This window comes from Neovison vison, chromosome 12, assembly GCF_020171115.1.
Source record: "Neovison vison isolate M4711 chromosome 12, ASM_NN_V1, whole genome shotgun sequence".
NCBI lineage: Eukaryota > Metazoa > Chordata > Mammalia > Carnivora > Mustelidae > Neogale > Neogale vison.
This window is the reverse complement of record NC_058102.1, coordinates 11925008-11947184: the sequence shown is the minus strand read 5'-3', so window position 1 is coordinate 11947184 and position 22177 is coordinate 11925008. Positions and strand designations below refer to the sequence as shown.

The following is a 22177-nucleotide window of genomic DNA, read 5'->3' as shown; positions in this document are numbered from 1 at the left end:
GGAGAAGACAGGAGGGAAGAGGAGAGGAAAGTGTCTTTTTAATCCTCTTGCTTTGCAAGCACAAGTTCCTGTCGTCTATCAGCATGTGGATTCCAGCCACAGCCCATCAGAACTGCCTGCCGAAGACCAGAAACTCAGAAGACTAGAAGAACATCCTGTTGCAGAAAGATCTCCTCCATGTGTGCTCGCCCCCCAGCCACTCAGCACCGCATACACTTTGGTAGCTCTGTCTGCTGATTTCTGATCACATGCATTCGTCAGCTCTTAGGGCCTCCCCTTCCTCATTAACTGCCTCTTCCGTGATTGACAGAATAAGCTAAGCACGGACATACAGACATGGAAATGCATTATTTTTTTTTTTTTTACCACAGTTAAAAAAAAAAAAAAAGAAAATAAAAAGAAAAAATGCACAATCTTTGGAACAAAAGAATTAAAGGCAGAAATGTAAAGGAAAAATACATATTCAAAGAACATAGTGAGGTATAAAAAAGTATTCTCTCTTTTTTTGTGTTTTTTTGTTTGTTTGTTTGTTTTCCTCTTCATCTTGCTATAGAGTTCCTCTACTAGTAAATATTGCAATAGCCAGGCCTCATGAACTGGGGGGCTGTCCCATTTGCAGGGTCTCACGTCACTTCAGTAGGGGGCAAATCGGCTGTAGCCACCTCGGTATAAACTCGCCTGCAGTGATTAAAGACATAAAAATAATTAAAGGTTGATGAGAGAAGCACGGAAAATGAAGGAAAATGTCCTGAAAAGGGAGTTGGAAGCAACTGGTAAGATGCTACCTAAGGCAGCGGAGTCAGGAAACCAACTTCTGCCTCTAAGATGCTCAAGCCGGAGCCCAGAACGCTTACCGAGGACCTGACGGTCTCAAGAGAGTACAGCAATGCTTTGTTCCATTATTTACAGCCATTGGCACAGAAGGGAAACTCAATACAGTTTAAAACCAGCTCTGTAAATAATGTTGACGCTTAAAAGAACGAGAGTGTTTGTTTACCTCGATCACATCACAAATCGTGACCTGAAGCAGCTAGCTGATTTCACCTTCGACCATGTCACCTGTCCATGGAGAAGAGGCTCCTCCAACCACCAGCGGTCACGTCCCATGTCTGAGACGGGGCTGGATTTAAACTGGAGTCAACCTTCCGATTCCTTCGAGCTCCTCTGTAATCTAGAATATATGCCAAGTAGGCTGCCCGTGGCCATACCTGAATTTACTTCTATCTGGAGCTTTAACTGGGCTTTGTTCCTTTATCAGGATTGGACCTGTTATCTTTTAGCACATATCTCAGGAACTTCCGTCACCAACATTATCCTGTCTCTACCTCAATTCCACACCTCCATTCCCTTAGGGCCCTGTTACTTCCTCCCACAAATCTTCCTATCAGGGGAAACTGAGTGTGAGAAATGACGGGTTCTCTCATATTCCTCTAAGTCTTAAATTTCACTTCTCACTCTGCCTCCCCGTCACACACCTCCATGTGCGTTCCCAGGCTGCTGCCCGGCTGAGAATATTAGGCGTGTTGCTCTGGAACCACAGACTGCGCAGGCTGCAGCCTGGAGGCCTCCAGAAATACAGCCGTGAGGATTCCAGTTCGACTGGAGGGGACTGGGGGTGGCAGTGGGGAGTTATTTTAGACGAGCTCTATGGACCTTTCCTACCCTTTCAGGAAAAGACCCTATTTTGCTACAAATGTTACTGATAACAAAATGTAAGGCATTCACTGGGTGATGTCTAGCACTAGCTGCCAGAAGGCTCAGGAAGGGCAGGGACAGTCTTTGGTACCGGCATCTGCAACTAATGTCCGTTTTTGGAAAAGCTCGGTGTGAAAGCTGGCAAGTCTCGTACCCCTACATGTTCCCTAATACCTATCAATGAAACAGCCACAGGCATGCATCCGACCGCAGCGCCAGTAGAAAACGTCAACCTGTTCCTTTCTTTCTCTCCCAAATGATGCCGGGACTCAGGGAAGACTGTCAGCACTCCTTCCTCTCTGCCCCTAACCAGGCCAAGCGGCTCACACTACAACACACAGAGAAAGAAGGCGATGTGAACCTTCCAGACAGTCCTCTGTGGCTTCAGGACTTTGGCAACGGAAGAAGGGCTGACTTTATCACTGCTTTAGATCTTTTGGAATCTGCAGGTACATGTTCAAAGGAGTCAAGCGGTTAAGAAACAAAGGGCACGCGTGATACTCACCACAGCGCCAACTCCATAGCTAGCGGCAGGGGCCAGGGCATGGTAGGGGTCGGCTGTGTACACCCTGCCGTAACTGGAAAGAAGAAACGCCATCAGAGAGATGGAGCCCCCGCGGTGCTCCGCAAGCATGAGAGGGTTCACTGTGCTGGACACTTGTGGGGAACTCGGGCCTGGAATGGTACTGGGGAACTTTCTCCTTCTCTTCCCAAATGCGCTCACTGGGAAGAATTCTCAAGGACCGCTATAAACCCGGGAAAGGAAGGAGTTGGGGGTGAGGAAGGGGGTGGGGCGGGGTCACGGCCAGAAAAGGGACAAGGAGAACACGCAGGAGCACCGGAGTGGCCTCTGGCCCACGGAAACCCCGCGTGGGGGGCCTATGCGGGCAGCCATGCGGGCAGTGGGGACAGGAGGGCGCGGGCGGCACGTACCCATCGCTGTAGGCGGCGGCGGCGGCGGCGGCAGCTGTGGCCGCGGTCGCAGTGGCGGGCTGGGCGTATCTGTAGGCTGCGTATCCGCCCTACAGGAGAGAAGAGAACTGACTTTACAGATACCTCTCCCCCCCACCCCGGGGCCAGACGAACACACACCCGCCCACACGCAGACATACGCGCACAGTGACACGGGGACAGACACGAACACAGACACACACGTGGGAGGAGAATGTTTCAAACTGCCTCGGTCTGCATGTCATCGTTCCTCTGGCACAGAACGGAGCTCCGCCCGGCGCAGGGATGCGCCTTCTGGTCCGGGACGGTAGCAGAAGTAAACTCTCCCCACAGGACCCGGTCTCCGATTTAAGCAACGAAGGCAGGATTCCAGATCCATCTTTCTTCACAGTCTTGGCTGGGCCTTTCAACAGGGCAAATATCTGCAGGGAGCGGGGGGACTCTACCGGGTGGGGAATGTAAATTACAGAACTAGGACATACTAAATCTGCATGTGTTAACTTGAGGCTCTCCCATGGCTTTCCGGCCCAGACTATGGAGATCAAGGTAGGTCGTGGAAAGGTCCTCTACAGGGCTGGCCGCCTCAGGCCTCGCACGTTTGCCGAGAGGCTCAGATATCCGGGTCACATGGAGAAGGCAAACCCAGTGTAGATCGGGCGGGCAAACTTCAATCTGGGAGCCGGCGCGGCTTGCCACCTGCTTCTGGACGCAGGTGTGAAGAGATCATCCGGGCTCCGAGCCGAAAATATTGACCACTTGGCCCTTCAGAGACAAAGCCTGCCAGCTCCGATCTACACTTCAGACTCAGACAAATGACCTTACAAACGGCCGAGGACCCTGCAGTGGGACTCTCCTAGGGGGGGAAGTCCTCCTTCCACGCCCTGGGCATTTAACTGCATTTATTCTCCTCTCCCAGAAGATTCGGAGACTCTGACGCTCCCGTCTCATAGCAGGCTCTGGAGCTGTTCTGCCAACGGGCCCAATCTCCTCTCAGTCCTGGAGACTTTCAGTCCCATGCCCTGTTTCTTCCCCTCAGTTTAGGGGAACCAAACACCCCAAAGGTGTCCTCCCACTCAGTATTTCGAAGATAATCCCAACAGTGAATGCCACACGAGACAGGCTATTTTAAAAAAGTGGCAAGTCCTATGGCTTCCTCTTCTTTGCCCTTCTAGAATTTATCTATTTCACCTAAACCTAATTCAGGGGTGAATTTTTATTACTGTCTTCCCACTGTCAGATGTAACAGTGTTCAGCTGGTGCACTCAGACTACAGCCTTTCCCTCATGCTCTCAAGTGGACATACCGCCTCACGGGGGAACAGGGGCTCCCGCTCTCTAGACGGACGCCGCGTGACACCAGCCCACGCGGAGGCAGACGTGCACTGAGTGGCCCTCACTGAACATCAGGAGTCAGGCACGACTCCTTTCTTCTTCACGTGAATCACTCAGAAAAGTAAACGTTTCTTTCTCAATTACATATTTGTCCACAGATACCCATGTAATAAATCAGAAGATTCTAATGCTAACTGAACACTGACAATGGAACGGTAGCCTTCTACCATGGCAGGAAGCACCCTCGGGGCTGTGTGGTCAACACGTTCTCTTTGACATCCAGCCAGGTGTACGGGAACGGGCAGGCCAGGCTAGTTTGGGCAAAGCTACACACCCCAGGCTCTGTCATATCCCCTGCTGTATCCGTGTCTGTAACTAGATCGACCTACACATATACACGGTGTATGTGAACTAAAGGGTCTCTTTACCTTATTCCTTGTTTAAACTTCTAAAGAGGACATAAAGCAGGAAAAACATCTGTTAAAGCAACAGGCTAATCTTTCTAGTTGAAATTTTGAGCTTTAAATGAACCTTAAAAGGCTCAATTCTTCATTATAACTACAGATGATTCCTTTAAGTTTAGGACTGAAGTTTGCTGGTGTGAAGTTTACAGCTGGGCTGGTTTTTGTAAAACTGCCTGTAAACAAGGGTAATGTGGCGAGCGCGCAGTATGTGGTTTGTCTCCTTAGTGTTCTCCAAGCATCAAAATGATCTTTAAAAATTTAAAAAGGCAAGGTAATAAAAGCAGTTAAAGCCCAATTTATGTTTACCTGAGCAAAACATTTTAAAAAACTGAAGTTCTATGCCACAGGGCAGAGTCTACGTTCTCATGAAGGGATTCTGAGGTTCAAAAGTACTGACCTCTCAGAAAGTCTCAGTCAAGTTGGAGATACTGGGGAGTCTATCTAACCACAGCTCTGAGAGGTAGGGCCCTAATTCTGGAAAAAGAGGTTCTGAATGAGGTGACTGAGAGAACCACTTCCCCTCTCCTTCCTTGGCCTGTAAGAAGCCATCAGAACTGCAATGGTTTAGGGGTAATGTTATTGCTAACCAAAACAATTCAAAATGGATCAGACCATGGGAAAGAGGCTTCCTTCCACACCAGGAGACGGGGAGAGTCTATCTGCCACGGTCTCCTTCTGCTATAAGTGAACTCAGACTTTGGAGTTTGAATGTGATGAGGTTCTTTGCTTTTTGAATTCAGGAAAATGGAACAGGGATACAAATAATCTTATTGCCAACAAAAGGCCTGAGTAGCATATCAGCATTAAGAAAAACTACACTAATTTTTTTTTTTAAAGCTGGTATTTCAAGGACTCCTCTCCTAATTACTTTACGATGGTGCTACAAGGAGGCCCTTTAAAGGAGGGGGGCAGATCATAGTCTAATCCATTAATTTGGTCATCCATCCGTGACTGTCCCCAAATTAGAAAAGTTAAATTGTATAACATGGATTTATTTCTCTCAGATACAGTCTCACCAGAGCATCTCTGCTGCTGCTTTAAACAAAAGATGCCAAAAACTGTGAGACAAAGAAAATTCAGATGCATGTATTTTGACTCCGATTTTGGAGTGCATCAAGCTTCTAGGCCGAGAAATGTTTTTTTCCCCCAAATTTTACCTCTGCTAGCAAGTCTGCAATCTTTTATAGAACATGAGAACAAAGTGCAGTTTGAAACACCAAGGTTTTCATTACTGTTTCTTAAGTTTTTTCAAAAGAACAAGGGAGGGGAAGGGAGTAGGAGAGACAGGGTTCAGGCGTGGGGGGGGTGGTATGGCGCCACATTTATTAATCACATTAAAAACTAAGCATGCCAACATCTGGAGCTAAAACAACCAGCAAAATCACCACGTTCAGACTCGTATCGGCTAACTCTATCTATCCCAGCATTCTCTTGGGACAGCGGTTTGCCCTAGGCTCTACCACAAGCTCGGTGAAGTACACAGCCTCAATTACTAGAACGTGCAGCCACAACCACCTGCCATTACGGAAACAGTCAGTCACCACTTGAGTTAACATTCCAGACCCTAACAACTGGCCCTCCCCAGCCCAAAGAAATAGTCAAGGTCGCCCGCCCTCGCCCTGGCCCACACCACAATGTTAATAATTATAACAAGCAGTAACCCATCTGTTATATCAGAGAAGGGAACAGAGACTCCACTGAGAGATTTAGAGTGAGATGTTAACATGTCTTCAGCTGACTGCACAAACAAACAAACAAAAAAAAAAAAAAGAGGAGAAATAATTCATTTGGAGATATGAAGTCATGAAATAGCTTATGTGTATTGCTTTTAACCATGCACTGATGCAAAACTGAAGCAACCATTAAGAATAAAAATTAAAAAGGACATATGTATTTACACACAATCAGACCTGTTGGATCTGAAGCAGTTTGCAGACTCTATCTGTGTGTGATTTGAAATAAAACAAAAAACGGGGATTAGCATGGCCACGGCACACCCTAGTGTAGGAGGGCACACACGGACCGCTTTTCGGAACCCTGAGGGCTGGATCCACTTGATCCAGGGCTGGCTGAGCCTGGTCCAAACACACATGCGCCCCTTTACAGGACTGCTTTCTTATTCCTTTTGTGAATGCCTCTGGAGTGTTCCCAAAAGGGGCAGGCCAGATACTCTATCACTCCCCTACGCGCCCTTCCTGACCCCGCGAGCTTGGGTGCTGGCCCTCGGGCACCAGCCATCCATTCTGACCCAGGGTTCTTCAGACATAGTTCCTGGGCTTAAGCAGTCTGTCTTTCCACATATCCGTGACACATCCCTAACTTCCGCTTCCAGCTCTTTCCCGGGAAAGCGTGGTTACCTTTAAGATCCTTAGGTTGTTCAAGTCTCAGCTCTCCAGGATCCATAAACACCTGCTAGGGCTTCTCTCCTCTACTCTGAACTGGCTTTATGATTTAATTAACTTCATAGTGTTGCCACACTGACCACAGGACTTTTCTAAAACAGTTCTGTTTTAACCAGAAGAAAACGGAAGAGCTCTACTTATCTACCTCTCCCATACTTGACCTTCATCTGCATTGTCCATTAGCATGATCTCACAGGGGCAGACATTCCCCTTGTCTTGAGTTCAACCTAGCCATTAATTTGATTATATTTTTGTTTCAGATTTACATTAAAACAGGACTTTAGTGAGCATGTGATGTCAAGACACCTTCTTTCTACCTGGAAGACGGTGACATTATGTGACACTGAGAAGAGTATTTCAAGACCAGCAGACAACATGAAAGCTTGTTCTCTGCATGTGGTGTACAGATTTATAGAATGAGGGGCGTGGGGGTGGTGGGTGCAGAGAAAGGCAAGTGTGGTGCTTAGAGTCACTACGGGGGGCAGAGATCTAGCCCAAGGAGCTTGGGTTGAGTTGTGTCTCTGGGCATCATTTTCTCTGTCCCTGCCTGATGCTGACCCCTTCCTTCTCTCGCCTCCTCCCTACTCCAGCTGAGGGCCACTGCTGTAGACGGACCCTGCAGAAGGGGCTCTTAGGACACTGTTCTTCTGTGGCAATATGGCACCCAGATTAAATGTGAGTTAACACAGACGTGAATACCAACACCTGTAATAATGGCAATATTGTTACTGTTTTTGACAGTGACCTATCTACTTTGAAAAGTAGATATGAGAAGGTCTTAAAGAGAAGTATTGAAATTTTATTTTATTATCATTTTAAATTGGGGTGAAGGGAAGAATGGTCATGATCAACTTCTTATCTTCCACTTATGACTTCCATGGCAGATGAGAGATGATCTTTCATGAATCAAACCTCTCAAATACCCTACTATCTCACATCTCCCCAAATTAGTTCATCTCCCAAATCTCGCTGGGGAGGCACAAAAAGGCACTGGCCAAACTGGGACAGGCTGTCTGCATCTCTCCTTCCCTAGCCATCCAGCTGTCGGCACACCTAACAGGGCACTATTATCCAAATGAACCCACTGACCTTGTTCTAAGGAGAAAGGCAAAGAGGGCAAGGGGAATACAAGTTTCAAGTTTTAGAGTCCCAGTGGGTCTAGATTTTTAGGCAACTTCAAACTTAGGGAATGGCACGGTCCAATCACTACTGTGGTCTCAGTGAGGGGCCCAACTGGGGGATTCAGGACTCCTGCCCTGCATAGACTCGACTTCCTCCCTTTCCTTTCTTTCACGGTGGTGGGAAGACGGCCCCACCTGCTAAGATCTGCAAGTAGAAAAGCCCAGTTTGAACACCGTGGATAAATGCGATTGACAAACTGAAAGAGGCGGCAGTGATGGGACAGTGCACGGCGCCTGCCTGGCGCGGGCAGCGGCAATGGGACGGCAGCACTTAATTTCGGGGGAGGCGCCGTCGCACACAGATCTTGACCGTGCGCGGCTGGGGTGGCAGGGCCTAGATCACACGCTCACAAGTCTCGGTTGTCCAAAAAAGCCTCTGTTCCCATCTCTAACGTGGAGCTGGAATGGTTAGTATAGTTCAATCTGTTCACTGCAATCCACAATCTGATTGATCGGCAGGTCACACTGGCGTCCTACCTGAGGTATTTTAGCGCTAATGATTGGTTCCTGTAAGACTATTCTATAACAGAACACAGGAAGAGCAGTTCAAAAAACACAGCTGTGGAAGGAAAACAATCATACAAAAAGCCCGCTAAGGGGCCCACCAGCCTTTTCTTTCCTTTGGATGCAAGCATGCTTTTCACAGGGTAAGAATTAGGAGCAGGTTGTTATCCCTCTAAAAAGTGAATTCGGGTGGACCCTGCCTTTCTGACTGGTCAAGAAAAAAGAGGGGCGGGGAGGACTCAAGATCTCTCTGCTACAGTCAAGCCTCCTCCCTGGGGTCTCTTTACAAACTGTGGGCACAACTGCCAGATCAGTCCTCCGGAGAGGAAAGTGCCACGGGAGAAACAGGAAGGAAGTAAATGGCCAGCAGGGGTTACGGACTAACAACAGAACAGGGAAAGAGAGTTAAAAAAAATAAAAATAAAAAAACAACCAAAAAAACCAAAAAACCAACAACTCCACAATTAACAGCCTAAATTAGGATAATGTAAGACAAAACGGGCAGCTTCAACTCTTTTCCCCCATGATGTTCCTTCAAGCTCTGGGTCGGTGCACTCCGGGGAGAGAAAAATCCCTTCACTCGTCCTATCGCTCATCTGTTATTTCTGAGGAAACAAGGACTCCATGTATATGGACAGATCTCCACAGGTGGGAAAATGTACACAGAGAAGCAGAACAGACTCAAGGAAACACAGTGTGGGGTGTGTGTGTGTGTGTGTAAAAGAAGCATCCCTCACTCCCTCACAGCTGAGGTGGGAATACCAAGTTCCCCGAGCCGCAGTCTCGGGAGCCCCTGCTCAGCGGCGACCCCCTGTGCGGTCTTGTCTTCCCTGCACGGGGTCAGATCTGACTGCAGCACTGGGGACCAACTTTTCCCTCCAAGTGACTGCTTTAAGATAGGAACTAAGAAATGACGATAACATTATGATTAATTCTTTTTGTTAAGAAAGCATCACTGGTCAAACTAGTATTTAGTATTTCACTAAATTATCTCTGTTTATTTTCATAAGGTGATCCGGTCAGATTTTTAAAAAAATTTTTTTCAAGAGTATCTTCTCAGTAAGCACAGAAAAATCATCTCTCTCTTAATAAAATCATATACTGTGAACTAAGGAAATGAGAGAGCTATAAGCAAATATTTGGTTGGTTCACTTAAGGTGGAAGTAGGCAAATCTTAATAAGGTAGCAGTAAGCCATACTTTAAAAAAAAATCCCCAAACAAAGAAAACATTAGAGAGAGAGAGAGAGAAACAAAAAAAACAAACGCCTTTGACTTAAGAAATAATTCCAGTGGAAAAGCATGCTCTAATAGATCAGATTTCAGGAAAACAATTTAAATAACATAAAGATGAGTTTTATGAGAATATGGGTACTAACGTATATGGGAGAATGTACATGCTAAGATCATATGCAAATACATATATCTAGAAGTGTCATTTGGTATAAAAGGAGGAGTACTTCCCCAACCTTCAAGTTTCACTGTGAGCCCAGGAAAAAAAAAAAAAAGGTATCTTTCATTACTTCTTGAAAACCATCTGAGGAAAGATGTGGATTTTAATTAAAGCACTGAGAGAGGTAATGAAATATGGACTGAGTTTTGTGCTTGGTATAAAATAATTGATGTAATCTGGGAAAGTCACAATCTCTAAGAAATGTGTATAATGAAGAGAGAGGATTGCACCAATTCATGGCTAAGACTCCTTTAAGCATTTGTTAAACTAAGGCAAACTTGGAAGGTCTGCTCCAAAGAGGACAGGTGTGTCCAATCACCTACAGTAATCCAGAGGACTGCTTAATCCTATCTGTACTTCCTGCAACACATAGAACCTCTAAGTATATTCTGAAAGTGCATTAAAGTTTTCTGATTGCATAGAATCTCTGGCAGAAATCTGTGGGAACAGCTCACTGTGGAGGTATATGTCCTTACTGATTTGGGGAGCTGAGGGCGGAGAAAGCATTTCTGGACAATTCTAACCCACGCCCAAGGAATAATTTCATGCTGACAAGTTTTTCTTAAGAAAGTGTCATTACTTGGTGGTTAGACTAAGCCTGCATTCAGAAACAGATCATCTGGAGAGGTCTTAATAAAAGATTTCAAAGCTCGCAAACTTTTGGATTCTTTGTCAGTCAGATCACTTTGTCCACATTTGAAATAATTTGTGACAAACCAATCACGATATAACAAGAGTTTCAGGAATGGGTAATAATGGTGTTAACATGGCTGGTAGAAACAATGGATCCTACGTGATAGTCAAATGTTCGTAAGAAGAGTCTAGGTTGCTAATTACGCCACTCATTTCCCTCTCGATGGCTCTTCAGAAAACAGACCCGCCAGTTGTGGACCTTTTTGATAAAGCAAGGCCGGAAGCACTGAGTGTCTGGTTTTCTGTCTTTATCCCCATTCTTCACTGGCATTAGCTCCTTCCACCCCTTTCACAGGTAACGCTCTAAGTATATCCAACAGGAGAACACGTAGTTCAGAAACCTTACTACCATCTACGTAAATCAAAGTTCCAATGATCTAAAGAGGGTTATGGAATGAGAAGAAAAGCAGAAAAGAGAGAGTTGGTTTAAGCTACTATAACTATCCTGTTATTTATGTATGCACATGACACGACAGTAATAAAAGACTTTAAACCTGCTGATCATCTCGCAAATAAATCACTGAGACACAGAACATCTGTGGGTATAGGGAAGGGAAAAGAATATGTCCAGTAGACTGACTCTAGCAATGATCAGGAAACCCAAAGGCTCAGTTTTTGCACCCAGGGGCAAGCGCAGTGGCAGAGAAGCATGCTTGCATTCTTAAATATATAAATATATATATATATATCCACAAGGAAAAAGAAAATAAAAATTAAACAAATTATATGTAAAAAAACAAACAAACAAACAAAAAACCAAACCGAACCAAATCAAAGAAACAGAAAAAAAAAGGCTGGCTTGTCAGGGAATGGGGTCGAGAAGGCCCCGGTGTGTGTACTTACATAGAGGTCAGCACCGTAAAATCCGTCCTGGTAAACCACACTGCAGAAAATCCACACAAAAACAAAAACAAAAAACAAAAGAACAGAAACACATTCCGGTTATTGAGGACGGCGGCATGCACATGCGCTCTACACAGGCAGGTGATGTATGAATACGGAACCGGGGCTGGGGGCCCAGCACATCGGTAAAAGGACCGTGCAGGTGCGGGTGCACGTTATACAGCTCCAGGACGTGCGTGCGAGGAGGCGAGGAGCGCACAACTGGAAGGGACACCTGGATACTTGATCGTTGCAGGAAGATTTACAACCATGAAAGGCATTCCCAGAGGGCCTAAGAGAACTACTGGAAATCCGCTGGATGAGAAACAGAGTTTTCATACCCGGAGTTTTTGTTTTGTTCTGGGTTTGTTTTTTTGTTTTTTTGTTTTTCAAAAAGCTTGCCCTAGGAGGAAATTTTTCCTGAGTTTCTAAATGATTGCATGTGTATGGGGTGGGGAGAGGCACGGAGAGAGGGATCTAACGTGAAAAAAACGAACCCAAAGAATTCCATCAGGGCAGGATCTGTATGCAGAGTATGTTTCAAAATTACGTTTAGTAATTTGTTTTCAGTTTCCTAGAAGTATTTACATTTTTTTTCTGATATCCATACATCACCTGCTTTTTTACCCTGCACATTAGACATGCGATAAGATTTGGCTGATCACACAAGCATGCAAAGTATTATTATTCAGCATTTTAAGAACCAATGCAACACCTCAGAAAAACAAGTCAATCAATTCTGACCAAAGTAAACAGAGAAATGTAATTAAAAAAAAAACACAACCAAAAATACCCACAATGCATTGCTTTCACAAGCAGAGATAATGAGCTAAAGGTTAAGGTGATTGGTCCAAGGTCCAAGAATTGAAAGGTGCAGTGGGGATCCCAGATAGTAACAATATAATCCAGAGCGGGAAGGAGAGGAACTGCAAGATTTTAAGGGTTCTTTTTTGACCATAAGCATATTCACGGAACTCTGAAAAATAGAACTGATAACTGAGGTTCTGGGCATGACCAAGGATCATCCTGTTTTATTTAAAAGGATAACACTGAGAAAGTAGCTGATTAGGCATAGAAGGGTTTATTTGCCTGTTTAGAAAAATGAATCTGTATCAAACAAAATACATGAATTTTTGTTTGCTTGATTTTTTAAATCCTGGACAACACTAAACTATCATAATCACAGGTTTCAAGCCTTTTTAGGTATTCTTCTGCATATAGACTTTCCCCAAAACATTATTTTGGGACCAAAAGACATGGAACAGCAGTAGAGACAAAAGGTAAGACTTTCTTCTTCACATTTGTTACATCAAGATTTGGATATTTTAAATGAGAAGATCTGTTTATTGTTTATTCAACTAAGAAAGCTGGATAATTTTCACCACTATCCTCTCTGCTGTAATAAGTAAACTACGGTGAAGTCTTTAAATCATCTATTTAACTTGAATATGAAACAATTTATTTTTTCCAGGTAGCTGGAAAGCTTCCGAATTCTATTTACAATGATATTTTGTTGGGTTTACAGGATAGTATGGCCACACTTTGCAACGGCCCCAATATACTGTGCCTTTGTATCGCACGCACAACAGGCGGGCTGAACTCGTCTGTGATGCTCATTTAGCTACTACGTTCTGTTCTTTTTCATAGTTTTCAATTGCTGTTAAAGCCTGATATTAGAAAGCGATCTGCCTCTCAACTACATTTGAGTCAAAAAGACACTTGTTCTGACAGAGTGGAAAGCACTGAAGCCAAGTGGTAATTAATTAACCTTCGACTGTTTTAGTAGGGCACACAGGCAAAGATTACAAACATCTCTTCTACAAAGAAGAGAGGTGGCATTAAAAACATGAATGAAGTTTACCCTAAGTTGCATCACTCACTGGGACTATTCACCTAAATTCTAGAAGAATTCTAATATTCCCTGTATCAAATGCCACAAGGAGGCTAGAACATAATGATTAATGATGAAATTAGTTTACTAAGCTGAAAAGCAATTTTAGGCCATTCCCCATATAATACTGGACTTATTCCTTGCCATCTTCCACGTAAATCGGTGGTTTAGTTAATAAAAAAGAAAACATGGGAAATCAGTGTTCAATGTAATGCACAGAGATTGGTATGATTAGACATAAAGATAAAATATCTTTAAACGAACACAATCCTGACACAGACTTGGCAGAGAATGGGTTCTCAAGTTTGGCCAGTATGTTGAAATGAGGTACATCAAATAGGAACGAATCCAACGGTTTTTATAAAGTAACTCAGGGAGATTACAAAATAAAGAAGTCCCATGTTTCTGGTGAGTGGGAGGTTATCGCTTTGCAAGCATGACAGTCAACGGTCTTGGACTGAAATGGCGCCTCATGAGCAATTTTCCTGGTGTGCAGAACTTCCGAAAGGTTTGTTTTTATATTTTACTATGAGTATTTCTTGATGAAATCATACTGCATCTTTATTCACTTCTTTAAAGAGATGTCAGAGGTTGAAGGTCAGAGGTCAAGTTGAGAGCAGAAAGAATAAAATTAAAAGCAAGTCATGGCAGAAGATGGAGATGATGGAATGCATGGGAGTTAAACATCTATAAACTGCAAACAAAAGTTTATTTCTAAAGTTCCCTTCCAGCAGCTTCTGGAGCCTGTCCATTTCAACATGCATACTTATCTAGTAAAACTGCTCTAATTCTGTGCCACGGAGGACCCCTAATGGCGTGTCCATTTGGTCTATGAATGAATGCTACATTAGTATACCTCAAAGCCAATTTTGCTGTCAGAAAAGGACCTACGAAGGAGGCTCTTCCCCTTTGAGTTTTAACTAAGTAGCAACGAAGAGGCTCCTCCGCCCCTGCTTTTACTCCTCAGGAAGAATATGGGAAAAAACCTGTCATAGGCAGAGAAAAGATGAAGAACGCAAATGTCACCTCTTTGAGGAAAGGAAAGTCCTTGGTACAACTAACTTGTTGAAGACCACTCTTTATAAAAATAGACATTTTAGGCTGACACTGAGAAACAACTAAAAACAAAACCTGCCATCTTCGCTCCTTCTCCCCCATTCGACAGCCAAGGATTGATTTGTTGCTATGGAATCAGTCCACTGCATGAGACAGCCTCCACGCCAAATTCAAAGGGTGAAGGACGCTCAGCTCCATTAGTTGTTTTACCATCATTCAGAAGCCAACTGTGGTTTAATTCTTCCTACTTCTCCCTTTCTCCCTGGATTCAATTGGACTTGGTTCATCTTTGAATTAACCTCTTTTAATCCGTTTCCTACAAAGAAAGCAAATCCATTGTGGGTAGCTAGCTCTGCTGCTCACCACCCAGGCAGTGAAACCAAAAGGGAGGGCGATGTGGTAGCCTCAGCCCCAACACAGGGTGGTGGTAAGGGGGTGAGCACAGCAGAGGCAGTCTCGTACTACGGTCTTGAGCTCCTAGTTTGGTTCTCTGCAGTAGCGTTAATCCGCATTCGTGCGATGCTGAGTGAACTCCATGCCAACACACTGCTAGTAAACACAAGACAGTTCTGGCTGCTGTCTTAAGCCACTACCACGAGGGCTTAAGGTGGCCAAAATGAAGATTTATGTAACAAATTGGTATTACGTTACATTCTGATGATGGTATGTTTTGGTTCTTGCCATCTAATCCATTAATGTACAAATATTCATAGAATGTCTACGATGTGGCACGGCGACATCCCAGAAGTTGTGAGAGGGCCATGGTATTCTTTTCTGTCCAGCTGCTTATTTTGGAATCTCATGCTTACCCTGGATAGGCGGGAATGGCTGTTGGAGGTACCGCTCGGACCGCACCGTATACCGTCCGCCCTCTGCCCCTCAGATGGGCTCCTCTGAAAGCGGCCGCCGTGGTGGCTGCAGTCGGGTAAGGGAAGCCAGGAACTAAAGGGAGACCCAAAATATGACAGGAATGTCAACTTGCATTCAGTCGCAGGGGGTACAATCCCAACTTGCTTTGAACCACCTCCAGGAAAGGTTGAGAGATACATGCCCCATCTTTCCGGGGAAAGAAACGGAGAGAGCCAATACGCAAAGCCAATGAGGCGCGCTCCGCTCGTCACCCGTCTTAAGTGAATCCACTCTGCGCCTTCTCCGTTCTGGCGTTTACACGCCCGCTGGTGAGAAACAGGCCCAGCAGCTCTAAGAACTACGGCCGTCCTAAGGGATGAGACTTTTCACTTCTGTGGGCCGTTTACATGGATTGACATGAACTCTCTAACTGGCCAATTATTAATCTTGTCTTCACATGTTATTATGCACATTATAGTAATTATTCTTTGTAAGAATAGTCTTTTGTGTTTGTACATGGTGCCAACCTCCGAGGCACACAATAATCTTTAGACATTTCATTAGTCCACTTTGTTCTTTTATCTAAAATGTTTTAACCCAGAAATGTAAGGGGAGAGGGAAACGGCTTCTCCCCTGTAATCCTGTGGCCCTCAGGGAGGTAGGCAGTTTCTAAAGGTCTATTTTAAATGTCTTATCCTTTGGAAAGCACACAGAAACGATTATTCCATGTTCGCTGAACTTGTTTTAATTATACCTTTCACTGGAGCAAAATGGCTCAGGTCAGAATGACTTCAGCGGTATCCACAGAGTAGAGAAGAACCATTCATTCTGGAGGTGCTTCTAAATGATACTCTATGAGAGGGTCCCTAGCAGACTTGCATAGAACGTCATATATCCCACTAACACCTATTGCTTTGGTTTTCTTTAAAATCAATTGCAGATTAAATGTTCTACACATGCCCTCACCCGCCCCGACCTCTCCCAAGTATTTATGCTTCATGGCAATCTTAGTATCTCAGATTCTAACACAGGTTAAGCGGGACGGGACACTGTGACAGCATTTAACTCTCTCTCTCGAGATCTCCTCCTCTTCAGTTACAGTTTATACTTCAGGAAGAAAAAAAGACGAGCACACATCACTGTTTACTCCCAACAGTCAAGATCCATGCCAGGCCAACATAGGCTACTTACTGATTAAAGGAATGTAAGTGTTAATACCCCCTCTTCCCGACAGGGGCACTGCTGCATCATTGCCTAGGGACACGTCTGCTTGAAAGCTGGATGCTGATTGCATTTAAGAAAAATTAAAAAATGCAAAAAGATTACAAACGAATAGTAGACTGAAAAACAACAGATGTTGTTATAGGTAACTAGCATAACCAGAAAAATCAAAGAGCTTCTACCTGCATATAACTCGGGGCCATATACAGCTCCAACGACGGGGCTTAACTTCCAACCTGGAATGGAAGAGAGAAGAGTGAGCACTGAAGACTGCGAGAGGAACACAGGGCAGAGGGTGAGGAGGGCACGTGCGAGCTGGCTCCAGACAGCCTGACGCACAGCCCGGCTTAGCTCTGCATCACTACCTTCTCTGCAGATGCCAGCTGGGGGGGTTCTAGGGAGGGGGAGGACATTTCCACAGCTGAGCATCTTTAAGCAGGACTAGCACAGTGAAGGGATAATGAGGAGCTGGGGGTGGGGGCAAGGACAGGCGCAAACTGGAGGGAGAGAAAAACTGGGAGGGACGAAGGGAGATGGGAAGGGAATGAGAGGACAAAGAAATACAAGAAATATAAATGAATCCTGGGCTCTGGTACAGTCTCTCTCACAGAACTGCTTAGAGAGGACAAAGACAGAATATGTCATTCTACACCACACTGTGATGCATTTTTTAATGTATCATCTTCACACTGTTGTTGGCTACTCTTGCTGTTATAAAGGTATCCTCTGAGCTCGAGTTTGAGCTGATCTTTGACTCCGTGTTCAATAATACCACGCTGATGGAAATCTGGGTAAGCCAAAATCCCCTTTCTTTGGGATTTACCACTGGAACCTCAGGCAAGTGAGTAAGAAGAGACACACAGGAGTAAAATTCAAGGTACATCCCCAACTTCATGCATGTCATGGGATTTTATTTGGTAATATACATACTTAAGCTAATCAGCCATTTTAGCTAAAGTAGTACCCTTTATTTTATATAAAAAGGAAAAATGTACTACCGCCCAGTTAAGGAGAATTCCAGATGAAAACATTAATCAATACATATTCATAGAATTTTACACATAAATAAGCAAACATGCTCCATTATTTTTCTGAAAGACTGGAGACAATATTCAAGAAAAAAGGCATTCATTCCGAACCAATCCAATCCCCATTCATTATTTTAGGTGCTCAAAGATGATGAGCACATTATTTCACATAAAAATTGAGCAAATACCTCGGTTCAAATCCTACTGGAGTTGTAAGAACTCAATGTTCTGCAATGTCTGACAAATCACGTTATTTCAGCCAACGTAAACTAAACTGCTGGCTGAGAATTCACCAGAAGGCACCTCGAATACTCTTCTCAGAAGCTTTAACCATAAGCAGCTGTAGGTCTCTAAAGTTTGGCTCTGTTAGGCTTGAATATTAATTTAGACTAATATTCAAAAATGACTTTTTTCCTTCCTGCCAATGCCACTATTACTTAAGCATTCCCTTAAGTTAAAATACACATTTTAATATTGGTTTATAATGGTATGCGGTCAATAATACTTTGAATATGTTTAGTTTGGTACAACTTACAATATATTTTGACCTTTACAAAACCAAAGAGAGAGTTAAGAAAGTTGTTGTCCCAGCAGGACAACAAGTAAATACTACACTTCTCCAGGTTTAATTTCCTAAATAATAAGCTAAGAGCGCTGGGTTTGAAGACTTCCATAGAGTCTTCAGGTGCTAAAATTCTGTGACTGCCTATTAATGGAAAGAAAAACAGTATCAGGTTAAAAAAGAATGGCCCAACGACATAAAGCAAAATGAAGAGTCAAATCTAGAAGTAGAATTTCTGTCTTCTGAACTCCAGTCAGTGACTCTTTCTAGGACAGTGTTCTCCCTGGATCTAAAAGAAATTTGACTTATTTTGCTTCTCCTTCCTATTTTTTTTTTTTTTTTTTACAGTGGGTTATCAAAATAACCCACTGGAAAGGCAGCAGTAATAATCTACTACAAGGCAGAAACTTGTGTTTTTGTTTTTGTTTTAAGATTTTATTTATTTGTCAGAGAGAGAGAGGGAGAGAGGGGAGAGCACAAGCAGGGGGAGCGACTGACAGAGGGAGAAGCAGGCTCCCCACTGAGCAAGGAGCCCAATGTGGGACTCAATTCCAGGATCCTGGCTTTGTGACCCAAGCCAGAGGCAGATGCTCAACGAACTGAGCCACTAAGGCATCCCAGAAACTTGTTTTTGTGATAGCAGTGTAAACAAACAAACAAACAGAACACCAAACAAACAAACAAAAAACAAGAGGTAAAGGGGAGGTGATGGTATCACATTATATACCATTGATAAAATGGGTAGGGAAAATGTAAATTACACTGATTCGGACCATCCGTTTGAAAAGCTGGGCTACATGTATCTACTGAAGACATACCAGAATATACTAAGATACTTGTATTTGACTTAAGACATTATCAGTACGTACTATCGTACTCTAGCAGTAGAGTCAAACTTTTAAAAAGCAGCAGAAAACACCCCATTTGATTCTGGATAAAATTCCACGCAGGACGCTAAAATATACGACAGAGAAGGAGTTGCTGCAAACCTCAAGACCCAACGCATGGGTTTCCTCTCCACCCCTCCCCAAGAGCTCCTAGAGCACCGCTGGCCAAACCAGTGGGCACTGCAGCTACAAATTCAGTTCTGTCCCAGGTAAATAACATACGTCCAGATTAAGTGGACACATTTGCTTTTGTCAGGCAAAATATTCACAGGGTTTCCTTCTTATTGAGACACACGTATGAAATGCCCTCTTTAGCATGCAGTCCCGGGACAGAAGATGGAAAACACATGCAAATGCGCACCATGGCTGTTATCTCTAGAGCATACCTTTAGAGGGAGAGCAAGGGATCCAGAATTATTCCACTCCTGCGCAGGAGTGGGTAGGGATCAGCAGTAAAAGTGAGCACTGGTGGGCACGTATTCAGACAAGCCTATCCTACCACAAGGAATGATAGCAGCTAAAAATGAGAGTGCCTTGGTGGGACCCCACTGGGTTAACAGGTCACCCCAAAAGACATGTTTACGCTTTGTGTATGAACTTCACCGCGACCATTACAGCTTAGTAACTGAAAAACTAAGCTTAATTCTAAGAAAAAAGTTAACTTTAAAAATAGGATACTATGGCGCCTGGGTGGCTCAGTGGGTTAAGCCTCTGCCTTTGGCTCAGGTCATGATCTCAGGGTCCTGGGATCGAGCCCCACTTCACGCTTTCTCCTCAGCAGGGAGCCTACTTCCTCCTCACTCTGCCTGCCTCTCTGCTTACTTGTGATCTCTGTCAAATAAATAAATAAAACCTTAAAAAAAAATAGGATACTCTTCTAGTAAAGTACTTTACTGTAAATTAAACTGCCATAAGACTGAAATCAAGAGAGATTCTTTGATTACCAGAAGTTCACTTATTAATACAAGAATAAGTGACATCCTTCTGAAGATGACTTGTAATCTCTTACCATTTGCATATGGTGTGACCATCTTCTTATTGGTCATTACACGTGCTGTAGCATTATTCACCTAAAAATATAAAGGAAAAAGAAGGGGCAGGGAGAAAGTAGACCACATTAGGGAACATGGAGTTGCTCATCCAGTAACATAGCACTCAGTTTAATAAAATGTAAATTTCAGAGAACATGGATTTAAATAATATAGCAATATAAAATATTAATATATAGTATTTTAATTAAAGTGTTTATAAAATGAGGCTAACAAGAGTAAAAGCAGTTTCTTGGTCTCCAAATGGAAAACTTGGGCTAGTTTACCACCAAGTGCTCAAAAGGAAAGATGTATTTGCAAGTTCTTTGGCGATCTCGTAAACAGAAAAGTCTCTGCATTATGGGATATACGGGAAAAAGTCAATAAGAAAAAACTCTGTGCATGAACTTTGAAGTTCATTAATAAAACAGAGGCTTGCCATATGGGTCAGGGAACAGATTTACAGGAAGAAAATAAATCTATGGATTTCACCTGTTTTAATGTTCAGCATTTTTGAGGACTGTGTAAGATTCTACTGTTTGAGGAGGAAAAAAAAATCAGAACTTAGAATTCCATGTTGACCATCTTCAGGACCATGGTGAATTTTTAGACTATGTGGTCTATCCATTTAAGAATAATGTTTTCAGAAGGCCTTTACATGAGGCACTTAACTGAAAAAATAAAGCTCCGGTTTCTTTTGTTGTATGGTTCTCTCCACTCTCGTTACAGAAGTGCAGAATTCAGAGCATTCTCGGTGCTAGGGTAAGTAGGTGTTACAAAGATGGGGCCGAGGGCAAGACGAATGGAGCCTGAAGCCAGGAGACGGCAGCCCAGTGTGAAAACCAGCCTAAAGCTCTTGCAAGGAGGGTGCAGCATCACCACAGAACCTGGCTGTCTGCCGTGTGGTCAAGTCAGAGAACAGGCCAGCGTTTAGAAAAAGAATTCTAAAACATACCGAATATAAATGTCTTATTTTGCCTCTGGGGGTTTACATTAAAGTTATCATTTGTATGGTGATAAATTTGTATTATGGAAAGACCAATTTTTGGTAGAGCCGGAACCCAAGAATGTCTTAACAGGTCCTTCAGGATTGGCAAGAGTGGGAATCTTCCTTTGTGAGGAAAAGAAACTCCATTTACTCTAGTTCGACCCACCAAATAATAGAAACATTTCACATTTAAAAAGAAAGAATGGGATACAACAATGAGGACCGAGAGCATGCAGTTAGAACACACACACACGAGTAAAAGAAAGAAAAAAACAATCAGTTTTGGAAAGAAGGGAGAGAGTGAAGTGCGCGGTTCTCGCAGACAAGGATTAGAACGGGGCCAGAGCTTCCGCTAGCCGCTAGAGCAGAGTGCACCCAAGCGCTCAAAGGAAAATGGCCAGAACCAATCAGAAAACCACCAGTCAGCACGAGACCCAGAGCCGCAGGTGACAGAGACAAGGGGCAGGAGAGACAGAGGGAGAAGGATGGGGACAGAACCTGGGGCGAGAGAGCAAGAAGGCAGGGGAAGAGAGAAGAGAAAGTCAGGGGTGTCGCGGGCAGCAAAGAGAGCCGTCAAGGGCAAGGAAAGACCAGAGCTACATACAGGTTTGGGTGAGGGGAAGGGAAGTAGAGGCGGGAAGTGCATTAATAAAACCAGCCAAACTTGGAGCTCAGTAACTCTGAGTAAGATGTGCAAGGGGGAAAAATCACCATGATGTCAGTAATCAAACAGCTCAGACCGCTACAAACAACATGTACATCCAAAGTCCAGGCGGCACTACTCAAGAGCATTGAAAATAAAAGGGGGAAAGGAAAAGGAAGAGGAACAAGTCAAATCACATTTTGTAGTGTTAATGTGAGATGGCAGATGGACTTTTTCTTTCTTATTTAATTGTTTTGTAATTAACAATTGAAAAAGCTTCTTGTCTAGTGCTTGGTTTCACTTACCGCCAACGGGCACCATCGCCAGCATTGTGTATAGTTACCAGGGAAAGAGGGAGTCAAGTGAAGGGCCCTAAATGCTAAACCATTGGAAAGGGAGGGAAAAAGCAAAATATGCAGACATCTTACTCAAAATGGTGGCTTTTATATTTCATACTTTAAAAAAACTGA

At 43.8% G+C, this 22177-nt stretch overlaps 1 protein-coding gene across 15 annotated transcripts in view; it reads right to left on the bottom strand.

Annotated features, from left to right (window-relative positions):
• Positions 1-343: 343 nt before the first annotated feature.
• Positions 344-22177, bottom strand: part of RBFOX2 (RNA binding fox-1 homolog 2) — a 266184-nt gene continuing 244350 nt past the window's right edge. For 5 of the 15 annotated variants that reach the window (XM_044228799.1, XM_044228798.1, XM_044228807.1 and 2 more), the window contains 9 exons: positions 20058-20118; positions 16754-16807; positions 16542-16634; positions 15311-15455; positions 11516-11555; positions 2850-3068; positions 2629-2717; positions 2201-2273; positions 344-678 (listed from right to left, as the gene is read on the bottom strand). In XM_044228799.1, coding sequence (XP_044084734.1) covers positions 634-678; positions 2201-2273; positions 2629-2717; positions 2850-3068; positions 11516-11555; positions 15311-15455; positions 16542-16634; positions 16754-16807; positions 20058-20118 — 819 coding nt within the window. In that variant the 3' untranslated portion in view covers positions 344-633. Of the gene's footprint in view, positions 679-2200; positions 2274-2628; positions 2718-2849; positions 6180-6351; positions 6384-11515; positions 11556-15310; positions 15456-16541; positions 16635-16753; positions 16808-20057; positions 20119-22177 lie in introns of those variants that run through there. The other 10 variants (XM_044228801.1, XM_044228800.1, XM_044228809.1 and 7 more) reach the window with 8 other exon arrangements.